The sequence below is a fragment of the Sesamum indicum genome, linkage group LG6 (assembly GCF_026168435.1).
Source record: "Sesamum indicum cultivar Baizhima isolate 11 linkage group LG6, ASM2616843v1, whole genome shotgun sequence".
NCBI lineage: Eukaryota > Viridiplantae > Streptophyta > Magnoliopsida > Lamiales > Pedaliaceae > Sesamum > Sesamum indicum.
Window position 1 is genome coordinate 5,074,411 of NC_142662.1, and position 19,945 is coordinate 5,094,355.

At 32.3% G+C, this 19,945-nt stretch overlaps 1 protein-coding gene and 1 long non-coding RNA gene across 3 annotated transcripts; one reads left to right on the forward strand and one right to left on the reverse strand.

The window, feature by feature from the left end:
- Window positions 1-13,151: 13,151 nt before the first annotated feature.
- LOC105165014 (uncharacterized) lies at window positions 13,152-18,919 on the reverse strand. Of its 2 annotated transcripts, none has more exons than XR_848067.3 (5): window positions 18,827-18,919; window positions 18,658-18,733; window positions 17,848-17,962; window positions 17,622-17,707; window positions 13,152-13,571 (listed from the first exon to the last, which is right to left on the reverse strand). It is a non-coding gene; the product is annotated as an uncharacterized LOC105165014 (long non-coding RNA). The 2 variants fall into 2 exon arrangements; XR_848068.3 differs by having other exon boundaries at window positions 17,848-17,987.
- Window positions 13,599-17,074, forward strand: ABCG14 (ATP-binding cassette 14). Its single transcript, XM_011083891.3, has 5 exons — window positions 13,599-14,072; window positions 14,379-15,171; window positions 15,514-15,681; window positions 15,832-16,019; window positions 16,241-17,074. The coding sequence occupies exons 1-5, from the start codon at window positions 13,905-13,907 to the stop codon at window positions 16,883-16,885; spliced, it is 1,962 nt and encodes a 653-aa protein (XP_011082193.1). The 5' UTR covers window positions 13,599-13,904; the 3' UTR covers window positions 16,886-17,074.
- Window positions 18,920-19,945: the final 1,026 nt, after the last annotated feature.

Sequence of the window (19,945 nt, forward strand, 5' to 3'; positions counted from 1 at the left end):
TTCATAATTCAAATCAACGAATACGTTCAAATAAACTAAAAAAAATACAATAAATCAATATAAAAATAATATACACCCAGGTTCGTAGAATTCAAATTCCCGTTATTTTGAATTTTGAGACAAAACCAGGGGTGATGTTACAATCACATGGAATTGTCTGAAATCAATGAAGAATACGACTATGTACAACATTCTTTTCCCATCACTTTTGCATCTAATTCTTCCATATCACTTCCCACATAGTTCCCTTGTTGATTCTTGTTTGCATGCCTTATCTCCACGACAAATTCTTCACGTGTCCGTACGTTTCCGTGGAGACTAAGAAAATTTTCCTACTATTTATGGTTGTTGTCTACCTACGACTTTCAAATCATTTCAATACAAAAATTTGCTTGATTGGAATGCTACGAATAAAACTTTTAATTAAATTTTGCGAAAAGATAAATTTGTAAATATTAATATTATAAATTAAAAATTAATAATTTCGTTTGTATTTAATCCTAAGTGCTTGTTCATGCTTACATAAGAATGAGATTTTGTGTGCGCGTGCTATATCTAACTAAGCATATATATATATATATATATATATATATATTAAATAAAATATATAGGAAGATACACCTGTGATTTTCTAGACACACAATCATGCCTACATTTATTATATTAATTTTCTTCCACTTAATTACATCTACCTAAGATAAGCTGGATTTTAGGTTTCATTTATTTGCCTTTTTTTAATTTAATTATTTCTTTCTATAGGCTTTAATTAATAATTAAAATAATAATGATTGTCATGGCCACCATTATAGCATGTATAAAGTATTCCTCTAGCTAAGTTTCATGTTTATATCATTGCAACAATTATATATCATGACTATCAATATTCTCACCCCATCTCCTTCCTATATACTAACTTTTTATTTTAACAAAACCCCTCCATTGCAATTCCATAAAAGTATTGTAAATAAATATTCTAGAACTTATATATCCTAGTTATTTTTAACAAATTTGCTAGACTAGGAATGTCTGATTTTAAATGTAAGTACTGATAAAAGGGAGTATGTAGAATATTATGCTTGAAACGTAATTATTAATTACCTATGAGAAGCCTGTCACAACAACTACGTAGATAAATCAAATCACTCTATATCTATACATTGCAAGTAGGTCTATATTTAAATAGATTTTACTTGAACTATCATTTCGATATAATTTTCATATTATATTGAAAATATCATAGATTCAAAAGAATCATAATGATATTTGGGGTACATTGTCATTCCTTGTCATATACAAAATTAAGTACACTTCTTAAGGTAGTAATCGTAATCATAAGTACACTCGTGATGTGACTTGCGATTCAATTAGTGCCCAATTTTGCAAGGCATTGTCCTCTCGGTGTTCTATGAGCGTTATCATTTTGTTCTAAAAAGACGCCTCCCAAGTGGAGGCATTGAGGTTTATAAGCCGTTCAAGCTCTTCAATTGCAACCAATGTGCAACGCTTATCTATATCATCAACCCCCGAAATAAGGGGCTTGGGATGGGCACCCGGTCTCGTTCCCACAGACGATGCTAAATGATGTGGCTTGTGACTCAATCAATTCCCCTGTTTCACAAGGTATTATTAACTTTGAATTCATATAAGCCTCAAGATTTTGTCCTGAAAAGGTGCGTTGCTAGGAAGAGGATGCATTTAGGCTTATAAATCGTTCAAGCTCCTCGTTTAAAACTAATTTAGGACGCTTGCCTATATCATCAACTCACTTTTTTTTTTTTGTGAAAAAAATCAACTTGCTATTCAGTGACAAAATTTTATACAAATACCCCCCAAGTTATATACACTAACGCCCTTATAAAAATATACCTATAATTTTATTAAGAGAGAGAGAGAGAGAGAGGGGGGGGGGGAGGGGGAGGGGGAGGGAGGGAGGGAGAATATTATACTAACACTCCTTTTCTTTAAAAAAAACGTACTTACAATCTTAACAAAAATATTTATATAATTACAATTAATTTCAAGACGAACATATCAATGTAATTCACCAATAATATTTGATATGAAAAATTAAATATATTTAAAAAAAATCAAACATAACGAAATAGAATGTAAGTAGAGGTTGGAGTGAGGGGTGAGAATCATTGGTGGGGTGCAACCAAACCAAAGAAACCTTCATATTGGATTCTTGGTTGTGATATGTGGTGGTGATGGGGCGAAGTGAAGTGGGAGTAGAATTAAAAGGAATCAAAGCACGAGGCACACGCTTCCCTTTTCCTGCCCTCCTACTCTACAAATCTTTCTTCAATCACCACCCCCCCCCCCCCCTCCCTCTCTGCACCAACATGCCCCGCCCTGCTTTCCACCACTACTACTAGCAACAATTTCAGACTAGGACCTAGCTTTGCCTTCATTTACCTACCATATCAATTTTAATAAAAATAAATTTTATTTATATAATTAAACTTAATTATAATACATAATTAAACTAGTTAAAAATATCTGGAAAAGATGGAAAGAGTTGATGGAGATTTGTGATCCGTTCATTCGACAATGGTGTCTTGTCTAGTCAATGATGTGGTGATTGAGATGAATTCCATTCCAGAATTGGTTGCGGTGACTTCCAAATTCTGTTCCATTTTCTCATACAACAAAATCATTACCAAATGAGGAAGCATTCCACTTCTCTACACGTGTCGACATCCCAATTGTTTCTTTCTAATCAATGGATCTAAATTTTCTCAAACCAATTTCTTTTACCTCTCTTAATTTAAATTCCTTCTTTTTAAGAAATAAAAATAATTGCACTTTTCTTCGATATATTTTTATAATTTGTTCTAAACAATACTATTCATACTAAAATTCCCAAGTTGGTTTGATTTACATATGCAAATAATAAAAATTACAAATGATCAAAGATTAAACTATCGTACCACTTTTTTTAATTTAAAATAATATCTTGAAAAAGTTACTTTAACTCAATTTTTGAGTAACATGGTTTACACGTATTCCAAAAAATATGTGAAGCTACTTGGCTAGTGTATTTATTAGCATTCGAGACGATAGTCACGATTCCAGAAAACTGTAATTTTCGTTTTATAATTTAAATTTAGTATATTTTCAATCCCATTATCTACAGAATTTTCGAAAGTATTCTCATAATTTGTAAAAAAAATTATTTTCAGTTCTCTTGTCAATTCCCTCATTAAAAAATCGACGGAAAAAATCATATACAGGTCACGCGGGTGGAAGCGGCCATGTGACTTGCATGTGATATTTAACGTCAATTTTCAATAAAAATTGATATGATGATTGAAAGTGAGAATTTTTTAGAATTACGATACTATTTTTTAAAAACTCGTAAATGATATGACTAGAGTACATGTAGAGAGCCTAAGTAATGTGTCGAAAAATTATAATTAATAAATCCATGATTTTGACAGTAAGTCGGCTAGGTTTTATTAGTGAATCATGGTTGCACAGGCAAGTTGTGTGTGACATTATCATGATAAACCCCCTGAAAGCGTTAAGATAAGCGTAGCAACTTTGGATCTCAATCATGCACGATTATTTAAGTAAGTAATAATGCATCATCATCATGCTTACTTTCCCCAAGTGCGGCAGATAACGTAGCAGCTAATGTCAGTCAGTAAAGCGCGATCTTAGTTCATCCTCTTCCCTCATCCCTTCATGCATGTCCTCATCAAACAAAGTTGCTACTCCACTAATATTCCATATTGGATATCCACTCTCCTACATGATGCAAACCATCTAGTGTGTGTGTGTGTGTGGAGACTGAAATAAATTCACTATGTAATAATGTTTTTGTTGTTCGATTCAGACGCAGATCTACATATGTACAACGTACCATATGATGTGTTGGTGTCTTATTTTTTATTTGATAATTTGTTTCTCAACTTACCGAGAAATTTGAAAATTATTTCTATTGCTTATGCGAAAAAGACGTTGATTTCATATTAATGTAATTTTAATATGAGAAACTAAAAGAAAATAGTATAAATTTAAACGTCGGGTTGAATGGTTGTCTGTAGTTTCATAAAACATAATGTGACGACAACAATAGTACAAGTTAAACTTTCAAATCATACAACAGTTTAGGTTTCACGTTTCAAAAATGACTCTGTCATGAGAGCAATTGATGCCATACAAGACAACAATCCCATCCGCAAGATCTCCTCAAGGAATCAAACCAGACTCCGATTTTGATTATCGGATCAAGCGCTCGGTGTGTGACAATAAAAACTGTGCATAATATTGCAATTCGAATTTTTAAATCATATACATAGTAGTCTAAGTGTTAAGAAACGGGAAAATCGCATTTTTGGCCTCATATATGTCAAGGTCTTTTAATCCTATTTTTCACAATTTTCTCGCGTTTGCATCATATGAGTTGAGAATTTTCTTAATTTTAGTCCTCGTCATATGCATTTTCATCCAATAATTAACGAAAAATGTACAAACATGTACATAAGACTAACTTCATTAATTATTGAGAGAAAAATACACACGATAATTAAAAATTAAAAAAAAAGTCAATTTACAAACAACATATGGGACCAAAAATCCACATAATAAATTATGGGACCAAAAATATAATATTCCACATAATAAACTATGGCCACGGGAGCAATTTCTCTGGCACAGTACGTAAGTCAAATTGTTTAGTATTTAACTAACCAATTTTTTATATTTGTATTCTTGAATATTTTTAGATACATGACTAATTAATTGGAGACTGTCGTTTTCTTGTATGTATTTCAAACTAGATTATTCAATTATTTTCTGCCACCTAGTTGTTAAACATTCATTAAGATGAAGCAATTTGGTCACGTACCCAACAACAATTGGACTAGAATTAACAATCACTTTACCGTTTTTCTTATGATATGTATTTTTTTTTTTTTCATGTAGTGCTGAAAGGATTCTGTATATCTATGTCTGCCTCTTTCAAGATTTTAATAATAATTTCCAAGGTAATTTTTGTAAAAGGGTCAACCGAAAGTGAAAAATGTCTTGTCCACTCCATTTATTAATGAACCTTCGATAATCACTGATGTTTGCATAATGTCTCTATAATTGCTTGATTTTATCAATGATGTTTTAGCTGTTGTTTGAGACAAATCGCTAAGTCTGGTAAACAAGTTTGAAATTATGGATTCGAGTTTTATTAGATGCGTGGATATTTATCTTATTTCATGTGAGCTATAATTATAATTTGCTTATAATCATATTGGTGTATTGATTAAATTGAAAGTTATTGTAATTCATTGTTAATTATTTTTAATATATTGATGTATTGATTGAATCAATGTAATTCAAAATAAAAATTGCTTGCTTTTATTTCAGGGTTATATACGTTGATATGACTCATGAAATTAAGTCTAATTATACAAATATCCCTAGACTTTGCAAAATTATAAGTATATTCCTTGAGCTTGTATTTGTAATTATAAGTGCACCCCACATTCAATGGCGAAATTTACACAGACACCCTTTGAATATATTGCACAGAGGATGTGCCCGTAGTTAATAAAGGACACAAAATATTTGTGTAATTAAGTCTAATCTTAAAAGTGTTGATATAATCTACGCGGGCGAAATGCTTTTTTAGTCCAATAAAATAACAATAAAACTTGTTTTGGTACAACAACTATGACTGATATTGCTTTTAGTCCCATAAAACTCATAATCACGTATTTTTGTTCTAAAAACTCATGTCCGTTGTGGGTTTGGGACTAAAAAGACGTTGTTTGAGACTAAAAGAAAGTTGTAATTTTGGGACTAAAAAGACGTGATTTTTAGTTTTATGAGACTAAAAACGCTACATGCCATAATTATGGTACAAAAAAAATTGCCCTTGTTTTGTGGAACTATTTTTTTTTTGTCCAATTTACCCTTTTATTTTTCTCTATGTTGTGCATATATTTATTACCCTTCAGGGGAAATAAATTAAAAACCGATAGTCATGGATCAAGAGTTGAATTACTAATAAACTTATATAAAATGAGTTTTTCAAATTAAAAAAATAAAATAATTATATTTGCAGCCCTGATCTATATTATATTTATATAAATCACTCATATCAAAATTTAAATAATTACAAAAACCATCCATGACAGCAAAACACAGAATTAGTTTGTATAATGTTGTCGACGTTTTTAGAAAAGTATGTGTGATTTTTGAAAAGGCGGAATGAATTGTGAAAACGATACTGACATTTTTATATAGGTTTATATGCAATTTTTCAAGAAATATAAATAATTTGTGTAAATATACCAAAAATCAAGGGTGTAGACACAATTAATCCTAAATAAAAATAATCTCCCAAAAATATTTATCCCGGACAAATTCATCAGTCGACTATTTAACTTATAATTAAACCATACCATATAAGAATTACTAATAATATATCTAGGTTGGTATTTAGTCAAATTCCAAACTAGATCAATTTTCGCATACAAAAAAAAATGAAAATACAGAAACAATACACAGTATTTCTGGATTAGTGAGATGAAATACAGTGGATCCGTCATCCATCCATAAACTGGAAAGCACCTAGCAAATTAGAAACACGACTTTAGGGGAAAAATCGACACGATAGCCCACTCGAGAACAACGGCAATAATATTATTGTGAAAGGAGTTTGAGGAATGAGAGAAGATTAATCAGCTAAACTCCTCATCACATCAAATAATCATCAAGTACTGAAAAGACCAGAGTTATCCACTGGGAACGCACATATGTTCTTGTTTCAAGAATATTCAATCTCATCACTACTTAGATTGATGATTAGATCAGCTAGCATTAGATCTAGGGTCAGAGAATTTGTCAATTTTGGGTTCCATTTTCCAGTTGGGGGTTATGGGAGTTTTTGGGGTTTTGTTTGATATTTTTAAAAATTACTTCATGATTTTTATTTTATTTTTTGTCGATTGAATCTGACATTATGAATTTTAAATTTTCAATAATCAATATATGTTAGTTATTGATATTACTTTTCAGATATAAGATTTTTTGTATGATCTGACTCTAATAACATATTGAATGATCGTCTCATTTATAAAAGTTGAAAATAATTTAGTATCTAATATGGCTGGCGTTTACCTTGAATTTTTGTCTATTTATCTTTAAACCCTTAAATTTGTTTTTTTTTTTTTTAACACACACACACATATATATGTATATGGGGGAAAGAGTTTTTTATAAATTAAATTCTTCTTATAATTTATATTATTTATATACTCACAAATTAAATTAAAAAATTTCGTAAATATAAGACTAAATGTGTCGAATTTTCTAATATTATGATTATTTTAAATATTTTGTAAAGCATGGGACTAAAAGTATTGAACTCCTATCCAATGAGACTAAAAAGTGTAACTTTGCCAAATTCTAAGTTTCTCTACAACCCGTCACTTCCCAAAAATTCTAGATCTTAATAATATTTCACAGGGCATATTCTCAATAATATTTTATTATTTTATGATAAATTATATCGATACCCTAAAATTATATTTAGTTACACAAAATACATTCTTGTTCTTTTATAAAATTACAGCCACATCTTTAATGGGATGTTAGTATATTGTATTTTTTTTAATTTTTATAAAATTACAGATACATACACCTTTAATAGGATATTTGTATAAAATTCTACTATCAAAAAGAAAATATACTTGTAATTAATTACACGTAAATTTAAAGACATTCTATGATAAGGTCAGCTTGAGTATCCTATTTTATCATCTAAAGCATATCACCAAAATCTTATCTCGTATTAAAGATGAATGTGCGATAACGTTGTTAAGTCACAACAATTAGGCCAAGTAATTAAACATTAAAACTCAAAAAAAAGATGCTTAACGTATAAACATTAAATTTAATAATGCAGGAGATAACAAGTGTGTAGCCCCCCCCCCCCCCCCAGTGCAATCTAGGACTCTTGGAGTGCTCGCCACATGTCGGCTTCCTAACTCCATTACATGACCTCAGGAAGCGACAAATATCTTTTCGTATTTGCATATTGCCCCCATCATTTTTGTAAATTCTCACTTTGTGCCCAACGCATTATTCAAATTCGAAAATAAATTAAATATATCAATAATTCAAATCGACAAATATATTCAAATGATACAAAGACACAACAGTACATTTATAGTCGTGGAACTAAAACTCACATTATATTATTTGTGAGGCATTAATCTTACCAAATGAGCAAAGCCTCATCAACACTTATATCTATTACATTTAACATAGAGAAACCAAGAAAAACAAACAACGAGTGCATGAATAATATCACGAACCACTAAGAATATCATATTTGAAGAGAATAATCAGTGAAAAATAGTCGAGATGAGACTTTGAGACTCTAAAGTAGTCGGGCACACGTGAATTCCATTTTATGTGCTAAGATTCTGCAAAATTCTTGTACGTGGACAATTCTTGAAGATAGAATTAGTTCCAGATTCCATTTTAAGGCCAGGGGTGTGTCGACATTGAAATTCATGTCTATACCCCCTTCACTTGTTATATGTGATGGAGAATCTGTGCCCAATTTTGACTAAGTAAAAAAAAAAACAGTGAGAATAAAGAGATAAGACGAATGAAGGAAGTTTATATTGAGACTTGAGAGCATATTTTAGGTGACAAGAAGTCTTAGATTCACTGGTATTGTGCTGCATGAATAATTCCTCAAGATGTATTAATTTAACCCAGAAAATCAAGAAGTTAGACTTATTGATGTTGATGCCTAATAAGATATTATTTTGCTTTTCAGAAAATTCTTACCCAAACTAAATTCGATTGAACCAAATCAGTCGTAAAGTAAATACAATACACTTGTCATATGATTTGTCACTTTTTTTAATATGTACCAATCACACGGTAGATATATTGTATTTGTCATATAATTAATTTAGATCCGACTAAACCCGATCTATATTAAGATTTAATTTTCTAGGTAACTACTATAGAATAATCAAAGTTTGAGGACCAATTAGTTTTAGTGTAGGATTGAATAAGAGAAATTATGGCTCAATTGATGAGATTAAGAGGAATAGACCTTTGACGTGAGTCTATTGTAATGGGTATTTTATATTTGTCGCACTTAATTTTAGTTTATTAATTGAATTGATATATTTTTTAATTTATTAATAATGATGTAATTATATAATCACATTTATATATATATTTAAAAAGAACATGTGTTAAATGTTTTAATCCACACTTCACCGATTTAAATCACTGTGAATAACACGCACATTTTTTTCTACAAAACATCATTATAAATCACCGACTAGGTTCAAGAATGTGTCATGCCAAAATAAAATATAGGACTAATTGTGTTTATAATTCTAAATTTGTTGATGCTATAGTTACATGGCTAAATGTGTTAAAAACTTAATACAATAAAATCTCTATGAATTAATACTCTATAAATTAATAAATTCTCTAAAATAATAAAAATATTTTCAGGTCCCGACTTGGACCTTTGCTAAAAAATCATCAAATTCGATAATATAATAATTTTTCGAAAAATCCCTTTATAAATATTAGGTCCCATTAAAACTCTAAATTAATAATTCATAAATATTACACTTATAAATATTATGGTAATTTGCTAAAATATGAAATCTGTAATGCTTTACGCATTTGATCATTCATGGATGATTTTGAGATGCATTTTAGATGAGAAGCCATGGTTGGGTGTTATGAACTATTTTATTTCCATATTGAGATTTATATAGTATATGTTTCATTCATCATGCATGAATATATTTAATTTGCTATAATAGTTATTTAAGTGCAACGAATTAATATAAACATGTACATTTTAAGTAATTCCGATGAATTGATACATGCTTCCATGAATATAATAGTTAATTGTATACAATGAATTGATATTATTTTGTTTGTTACGTAATTGATTGCGTTTTTTTGTTTCTATTTCATTTTGGCATGTGCAATGCAGGGGAAATTATTTTAGGGCTAGTATACTTTTCGTCCATTGATTATGGGATTTTTTTAAATTCCATAAATTATAAAAAAAAAGAATATTATTTGTAATCCTTTCATCATACTTCATTAGTATTTTTTACGGAACAAGGCACGTACTAAATACATGGCCGTTAACTATTCAGTCATTTTCAGTAACATACTTAGCGCTTTTAGTCCAATTAATTACAGAATTTTCATTAATGATCCAATAAGTTAGGAAAAATCTCACATTTAATTCTTTTATCAGATTCCATTAGTATTTTGGATAACAATAACAAAAATGACTAATTAAAGTGAGAACTCTTGTAACTTATCGGATAATTAATAAGAATTATGTAAGCAATGAGGGCAAAAAATATACTAACACTAAGATATAAGACAAAAAACAAATCTTTTGTCTTTCCCAAGTATATGTACCAAAGAGAGACCGGTTCATCCTTAGCAAAATGGACAGTGTTGCCTTAAATCACATGTTTATACACTATATGTCTTGAAAAAAAATCATTTCCAACCCCTAATTATTGTTGTATGGCACGTCTTAATTAATATAAGTTATGACTTCAAATGTACAAGACAGAGACACAAAAATCGAGCACAAAATCTAACTTTTTTCAGTAAAGCAACATCGGCAACAACGGATGCTACGACCTATTTAAGAGGAAGGGAGGAGGAGGAGGAGGGAGAATCCATGCATATGAGGCTACGGATATTTTTTTTTATTTAAAAAAATAAAAGTAGGAGACAATCAATAAATATATATATATATATATATTTAAAAAAAAGGGTCGAAAGACGACGAATAGTAGTGGAAAAAAGTAGTATCAAAACCCCAAAAAATAAAATAAAATTAAAATGAACAAGTTGGTACCACAAGGATTAAAAAAAGGCAAAAGACTTCAAATTCAACCACATATACATGCATAATAAAATAATAATAATCAAATATATATTTATTGTTTATTTAAAAAAATAAAAGAAAAAGGTAAGTATATAAAGGGAAAAAGAAAAGGGGGATGGGAAAAAATAATTGAAATTTGATGAGTAGTGTACTGTGCTGGAATTGGAATCGCATTGATGGCTTCTGCCTTTAATCATTCCACTCCAAAGATGGAACTAAAAAAGGAAACAAGAAAAGCGGGGTATCATATCACCAAACGCGACAATCCCACTTTTTTTTTTTTTTTTCCTTGTTTTAAAGATTGAATTACATCGATTTTCTTTAAAATTTATCGTAATTATAAATTATACCACCAAACGCGACACTCCCATCTTTTTTCTCGTTTCAAAAGTTAAATTATAATAGATACCCTTAAAATTTACCATAATTATAAATATTTTATCATTATTTGAGAAATTATAAATACCCTCTAGGATTCTAACAACTACCTTTTGTCACGAGGGGTATCTGTTAAACAACAGTTAATTTTAAAAAGATATATGTAATTTTTTTTAAAAAAAATATTTATAATTATAATAAATTTTAGAGTGCATTGTAATTTATGTCATATGAAATAGAATAATGTTTAAAGAAATTCATCCACAATATCCAATCATGTAACCCTCCTGCTTCTTATTGAATTTTCATCATAAATTAAAGTTTTAATATTTCCAAAAAAATAAAAAATAAAAAAAGGAAAGATAAGGAATATAAGAATCGCTTGGCTTTACATGGAAAATAACAATTACTTTCTTTTCTTTTTTTTTTTGTTGGGGGGGGGGGGGGTGGGGTGGGTTGGGTTTCTTAGTGTTGTGGAGTTGATTTTGGCTTTAGGGTTTGTGGTGTGAGTTTGATGCCTTGCCCTCTGTTTCTGAGGTCTGAAAGGGCAAGATTTTCTTGCTCCCACTTGAGATATTTTAATATATTATATACAATTAATGTGGAACTCTTGCCTACATAGTTAGCTAGATCCCCAGATAATCATAAGGGGCTTGGGATGGACATGATATACCCTTGCTTGTTCCTACATATGGCATCAAATAATGTGGCTTGCAACTGGATCAGTGTAAATTGTCTGCTCTATCCGCATATGTCACTAGGACGAGGAGATTTTGGGACTTATAAATTATTCAAGTTTGATCGTTTATAATTAATATAGAATATATATATATATATGTATGTATGTATGTATGTATGTTTGAGTGTGTACAAGATTCCATTACAGGATGTGTTTAAAATTATTAAAAACCAGACTTTTAATCCCGACAATAACTCTCAAATACTTATGTTAAATTAGAAAATTTAATAGGAGGATGCTGTGGAATGATGGGAAGGACAAAGTTGTATTAATGTCTTAATTGTAAGTCAAATATTATCTTCCATAGTGAGTTACATCAAACAGTGACTTCACTCACAAAATCAGCAAAAAAGATGTACCTTAGGATTCTCTCCTAAAAGAATAATCTTATATATATATATATATATATATATATGTTCTCTGTCTATTTTCTCACTTTTTACAAGATTATACGAGACGTTAATATAAGTATCTATATGCTATTCCATGGAAAGCTACATCTTCACTTTCATTTTCTTTTTTGGGTAAATTACAACCAGTTTTATGAGGTTTAGCATAATTATGAATATTTTCTATTGTTTGAAAAATTATCATTACCTTTTTTATTTTTTTAACGATCATATAACAATTAGCTCAATCTGTTAGTCTCGGTTAGGTTTCTGTCATATTTTTGTGATGACTTGATCAAAATCCCCTTTATGGACTAAAAATTATAATTTTATTTACTTTTTTAAAAAAATTCTAAATTTGTTGTGACGATTTTTTTCAATAAAAAACTTTAATTTTTTTCATCCACTTTGTTCTTCTTTTTATAAAATTTTAATTTTTAAAAAAGAAAAAATACAATAAATGCAAAGTTAATAATTTCATACTTCCATCCAATGATTACAACATTTCGAACAATTAGTGTTATTAAATATTTTGCCAAAGCTCAGAAAGAGTTTGTTGTAATTTATCGTTTTCTGCAGATATTACGCTTTCTTTTCAACAAAAAATATATGCTTCCGAGGATGCAGTATTTACAAAATTTCGATAGGGATACAAAAAAAAAACGAAATGTATAATTAGAAAATAAAGAAATGGTAGTGGTGCAGGACAAGACTAACTTACATGCACATAATGTAAGAGCCCATTTGCAGAAAACCATAAACAAATGAAGAAAGCAATTAATGTAGTTAAAGTGAAAGTGTGGGAAGCACTATCACTATCTACCATGACGAAATACAGCTGCTCCTCATGTTCACAAGCACTGGACCAAATACATAATATACAGAAATGCTTAAAACACCACATTGTCCGAAACCTTGCATTCCTAGGATATTTCTATGTATGATTTTTTCCCATTGTTCTCCAATTTGCTTTACAATCATCCTACAGGTAATCCATGTCAACAACTTGTCCGTTGCTCGTCTCAGGGACATATTGCTCAGCACGGCTTGTAGAGGTGTTGAGTGGGGTGGCTCTCATTTCCCACTAACGGCACCATGTCCGCATGAAGATCCAAGCATAAGATTGTCATAACGACAGAATACCAAAAAACTACTGCAAGAACAAAGCATCAGATGATGAGAGAGAGAGATAGAGATTGGATGCTGTACTCAACAAAAGGAGAGGAGATATAGTATAAATAAGTGATCTAGACTAGTGTAAAAGTTCTTTAAGAGAAAGAGGTGGGATCCCACCTGAGGGGAAAGGCACACATATCACAGACACTTTAATTCTATGTGAGATCCTTTGTTTCTCAGTCTTTGCTTATATATTCGTATCGCCTAATTCATTTGCAACCATAAGTTAAAAGCAACAACTCTTTAACGTCTCCATTCTCTGTCAGTCACTACCACCATACCACGACACCAAAATCAGTTACATTTGGCCATGCCCCTCGGTTCTGTGGCTCCTAAACTGGAAAATGATGTCGATGGCACTGTACTTGCTAACAGCACGCCACATAGGCCGGAGTCTTGTGATACAGCTCTGGCTTACCCTGTGCAGAACAGTTCCAGGTCCTTTCTACAAAGAACGTTGTATCCCATAACTTTAAAGGTCTCTTTCTCTCTCTCTCTCTCTCTCTCTCTCTCTCTCTGCGTGCACACGGACAAATTCACATACCGACAAATCACTCAAAGCCCTGATGAAGTAATGATGATAAAGAACTTAGCTAGCAATCAGCCTGTTTGCATGTTCAAAGATAGACATAGTTCATTTAGCACAAATATAGTAATCCGAGAACTACGTACTAATAATTGGGGCAGAATGAAGATCACAAATTAAGGAATCAAATATTTTGCAGTTGCATTCACCATAAACTATAATGCAACTCCATTGATATTTTTTGTTATTGTGTTTCAGTTTGAAGAGATTGTCTACAAGGTATATTATGAAAGAAAAAGAAGTTGTGGAGGGACATCAACAAGCGCTAAAGAGAAAACAATACTCAACGGGATCACGGGCATGGTTTCTCCAGGAGAGATATTGGCGATGCTAGGTCCATCAGGCAGTGGGAAAACCACCCTCCTCACAGCTCTTGGAGGCCGTCTCTCTGGAAAGTTATCAGGAAAGATCACTTACAATGGCCAGCCATTTTCAGGCTCTATCAAACGCCGAACAGGATTTGTTGCACAGGATGATGTCTTATATCCACATCTAACCGTGTTTGAAACTCTTTTATTTACCGCACTGCTAAGGCTTCCGAAGAGCTTGTCCAAAGACGAAAAAGCACAGCATGTAGAGAATGTTATAGCGGAATTGGGATTAACTAGGTGCCATAACAGCATGATAGGAGGGCCTCTGTTCAGGGGAATATCAGGTGGAGAGAAGAAGAGGGTTAGCATAGGTCAAGAAATGCTAATCAACCCAAGTTTACTGTTGCTAGACGAGCCCACCTCCGGTCTTGATTCGACCACAGCTCAACGGATCTTAAACACAGTTAAAGGGCTGGCTAGTGGAGGTCGAACCATTATAACCACCATTCATCAGCCATCAAGCCGGCTCTACCATATGTTCGACAAGGTGGTCTTGCTCTCTGAAGGCTGTCCGATCTACTATGGTCTTGCATCAGCTGCCTTGGAATATTTCTCTTCCATTGGATTTTCAACATCTGTTGCTGTCAATCCTGCTGATCTCTTGCTTGATCTTGCTAACGGTAAGTAGAAATTTCTACTTCCTGCAACATGTTCTTCAGCATAATATCTGATTGTTTGATAGTGAAGGACCTTAAAAAACATTTATTCCCATGTCCTTTCTCAGGAACAGAGAAATGTCACTTAGACCACTTAAAGTGCTTGTTATCATTAAAATTTAATGGAGTTCAGAATGGCCCTACCCTCACATACTGTGCTAGATTCACTAATATGAGGATCAATCTTGGGAATTCAACACTTGCTCTCTCCTAATTATAGGACAAAGTAACCATTTTAAGACTCTTAGAGATGCAAATTGGTTATTTTATCACAAAAGAATAATATGAACATTATATGTATTCCAGGAATTGGACCTGATTTCCAGCATGCTAACGACCACAAGGACAACATCAAACAAGATCCTGTATCTGTGAGAGAATTTCTCATCTCTGCCTACGACAAGAATATTTCTACAGGACTGAAATCTGAGTTGTGCAGTGCAGATGTCAATTACACAAAGGAAAGTTCTACAAGTAAGTATCTGATTTCTTGTCCCTCTCATTTGGGAAACTTCTTATATTTTTCCCAATCTTGAGCTGGCAGACAATCTGTTCCCTAGCTCGATATGTGCCTCACTTCTCTTCTGCTGATAAAAAATGTACTGTGATCTCCCATTGATGCAGGAAATGATGTGAAATCAGAGAAATGGTGCACAACTTGGTGGCATCAATTTAAGATCCTGCTCTTACGCGGACTGCGGGAGCGAAGATTTGAAGCGTTCAACAGATTAAGAATCTTCCAAGTCCTAAGTGTGGCAATACTTGGCGGGCTTCTTTGGTGGCACACTCCCTCATCTCACATTGATGACCGCGTAAGCCACCTTTATTTCTACTCCAGAACAAACAAATATATATCCTATACTGCATTTACCTGAGCAATCCAAGTTGTCCCCTAAATCGTATAATACAAAACATGTATGCTTTCTATATGCATTAACTCCCAAGCAGCTAAACTTGTAAAAAAAGAAAAAACTCCCAAGCAGCTACATTATGCCCTGTATACATCCTAATGAAAAGTTATGTTTATGTGCAGATTGCGATGTTGTTCTTTTTCTCAGTGTTCTGGGGCTTCTACCCACTTTACAATGCTGTTTTTACTTTTCCCCAAGAAAGAAACATGCTAATCAAGGAAAGGTCATCCGGCATGTACCGCCTCTCATCCTACTTTCTAGCCAGAACGGTGGGAGATCTTCCTCTGGAGCTAGCACTCCCAACAGCATTTACGTTCATCTTTTACTGGATGGGCGGCCTTAAACCGGACCCAGCCACCTTTATCCTCTCCCTTCTAGTTGTTCTTTTCAGTGTCCTTGTTTCCCAGAGTCTTGGCTTGGCTTTTGGCGCCCTACTAATGGACGTCAAACAAGCTGCAACTTTAGCCTCAGTAACAACCATGGTCTTCCTTATTGCCGGAGGATACTATGTTAGACACATCCCCCCATTCATAGCCTGGTTAAGATATCTGAGCTACAGCTACTATTGTTACAGACTTCTTCTTGGGATTCAATACAATGAGAATGACTACTATGAGTGTGCAAAGGGAGCTTATTGCCGAGTTGCAGATTATCCTCCCATCAAGGCGGTCGGTTTAAGCCATTTGTGGATAGATATCTCCATCATGATGCTGATGCTCGTGGGCTACCGTTTTATCGCATACCTAGCTCTACACCGGGTGAGATGAATGATAACTATTGACCTGGAGAAACAAGCTTAACAAGTTCCCTTTTTCTTCCACTGAGTAATAATGTTAGTTTAGGCAAATGCCCACAGCCAGGTTTTGATCATAGACAACTAATAAGTTCAATGTAGTACCCTCTGGCAGTGGTCTATATAAATCTGATTCAGGAAAAGTTTGGTGCTTTGTAGCATATATCCTTAGCATCCATAACAGAGATGTGCATGTATAAGAAAATAGCACTGAACAATTATTATATCAACCAATTAAAACAAAAACAAGTCAACAAAGTGAAAACAAACCTCAAACCAAATAACAATCTGCAGAACAGGAGTATGGAGATATGTGGGACATGTGAATCCATAAATTACTTTTAGATTAACCATTTCCTGCAAATTTATTGACCACAAAAAGAAAGCAAGAAAGAAACAATCAAGAACAGTAACCCCCCCCCCCTCTCCCACACACACACATACATAAATGTAGAGAGAGAGAGAGAGCGAGAGCAAGAATAATAACAAAAAGAAACGAAGAACGGGGGATTAGAAGAACTGACCAACCCACATAATCATTTTCAATAGAGTAATTTATCTTGAAATCAAAGAAATTGCCCAAAACAACTGAAGCAAAAGAATGGAGAAAGTCCTTCAGGGTATGAAATCCAGAGTTGTTGTCATATTCTGCTTGCTATAGTGCAGTTTCCAACATTCAGAAAACAGTAAAAAGGGACAAGCACATGTACCATAATGTCCCTTTCATCTTTCCCATGAGATTGGTGATATTGCATTGACTGTAATAGATGTTAGGTGTATCTTTGAACAATGGGACCTATACAAGAAACCAACAACAAGATGAGAGGTAGCTGATTCAAGAAACCACATTCACCATTTCTGACAAAATATAACATAAAAAACTCCTCTTTGATCTTCTGAGCTTTAACCGTTTTCAAGAATGGAGTAGAAATATACATCTTTTTACAGCTAAACGCTGGATTCAACTCTCCAGCTCTTCTCAGCCCCCATTGTGAACTAAGGAATTTTTCTTCTTCGACGTGAGCAGAACAACAGGAATCCATGCAACCTCCTACACATTATTATATCTTTCCAATCTGAATATGCGCAGAATTTGTGAGAAGGAAATTTGAAAATATAAATGGAAATCTTGTAGTGAATAATTGCTGATTCACATATCAATTCAAAATATTAGGTGAAATTGCAATCTTGGCCCACACTTAGAGGATATTGTATTTTTAATCCCACAGTTTACAAATTTAATATACTTGGACCGATCTCATAGTTTAAAAAATTGTTGTATTCGAGACAGAACAATGATACAATTTTGTATGCTACGGAATCAAATGTGTCAAAAAAATATATCCTATAGATTAAAAAGTTCCAACTTTTTAGTTTATGATATTAAATGTGTTAAGCTCGTAATTATAAGAACAAAAATATAATATTTTTTATCGTGTTGGATCAAAAGTGCAATTTTTCAGAATATCACTCAGATGCACTTTTAAGTTGAAAATAGAAAGTAAAAGTGGATTGAATTGTTCATTTATTTTTATTTAAAATACGGGTTCATCAAAACATTACAACCGGTACATATATTACACAAATGCTTGCGTATAAATCACATTGTATATGTCTATGATAGTACTAAGCTATGTATAAGAGAATGAGCACAATGAATTGCAAGTCATAACAGCAGACATAAAGGCCACTAAACGAAACGAATAAATTATAACAATTACTTGTGAGAAGGAATGTTAAGCTTACGGTCTTATGTTCGGATGGGATTTCGAACCAACGAAAGTCGCTTGCTACACGACGAGGATAGGACACTTGAGAAACCCTAGAAATCGAAATAGCGTTCGTCAAAACATTACAATCGGTACATATTTTACGCAAATGCTTGCGTAGAAAGTGTGGACGACAGTTAACTCACCAAATATATTGTCATTCACGTCGTCGCTTCGAACGAATTGGATGGTGTCTCCTCCTTCGCAACGAAATGTCAATACTTTGAAACCAAATTTGGGGGAAAGAGACAAAAAAAGGCACGGGGTCAGGTGATTTTATAATTTCAAAATTTGAAGGGGACAAAAATGTAATTCAACTAATAAATTCTCCGTTTAATCCATGCGTGTAAGCAGATTCGGAAGGATATATTGTCATTCTTGTCTGGGTTAGTAAACCCAGCCGGATCCTGCCCCAAGTGGCACAATCACAGCGCGAATCCTAAATTAATCCCAATGTGGGATGTGGTATCCGTCCAGGTAAACACAACCTTAACATATTACGAGCCATAATCATAATCAGGTTAACTATATCTCCAGTGATCATAATATCGGAGCACATTTCCACGTACTTTATTTTGCTTAAAATAAAATTATATACGCATAATATGTATATATTAAATAAAATAAAAAATACAATTCAAAGTAGAGGAAGATAAATGCAACATAACAACATCTAAAAATAGTATTAGATAACAGTTGAACCATATGAATGCTACATCACATGATGCTAATGACAGCACTAACAACGTCAACTGGATTGGACCATCTTGCTTGGTACGTTTTCAATATTCAGGTATATTTGCTATATGTGTTCAATGTTGGATCGACGAGGATGGTAAGTATAATTAACTTTTCAAAATTCTTTAAAACAATATAATAAAATGAAAAATGAAGAGGTGTATGCATTTTGCAATTGCTTCACAAATTTTTTCCACCTCATCTCATCTTACTATGTAGATCATATCATGTGTTTGATTATGGAGGATGTCTTCTAATCTAAGAGATATATATTTTAAATATATTTTATATATATTTTCATTTAATTCTTTTTATATAACATATGAATTATTATTATTTTTATATATATTTTCATTTAATTCTTTTTATATAACATATGAATTATTATTATTATATTTTTATTTTATATTTAATTATATGCTAAAACATTCTTTATTTCAACCAAACTCATTGCATTTAATTTATTTTCACTGAAATAATGCGATAAGATGAAATGAAATTGTTAGCCTATTAGATATTTCGGTTTC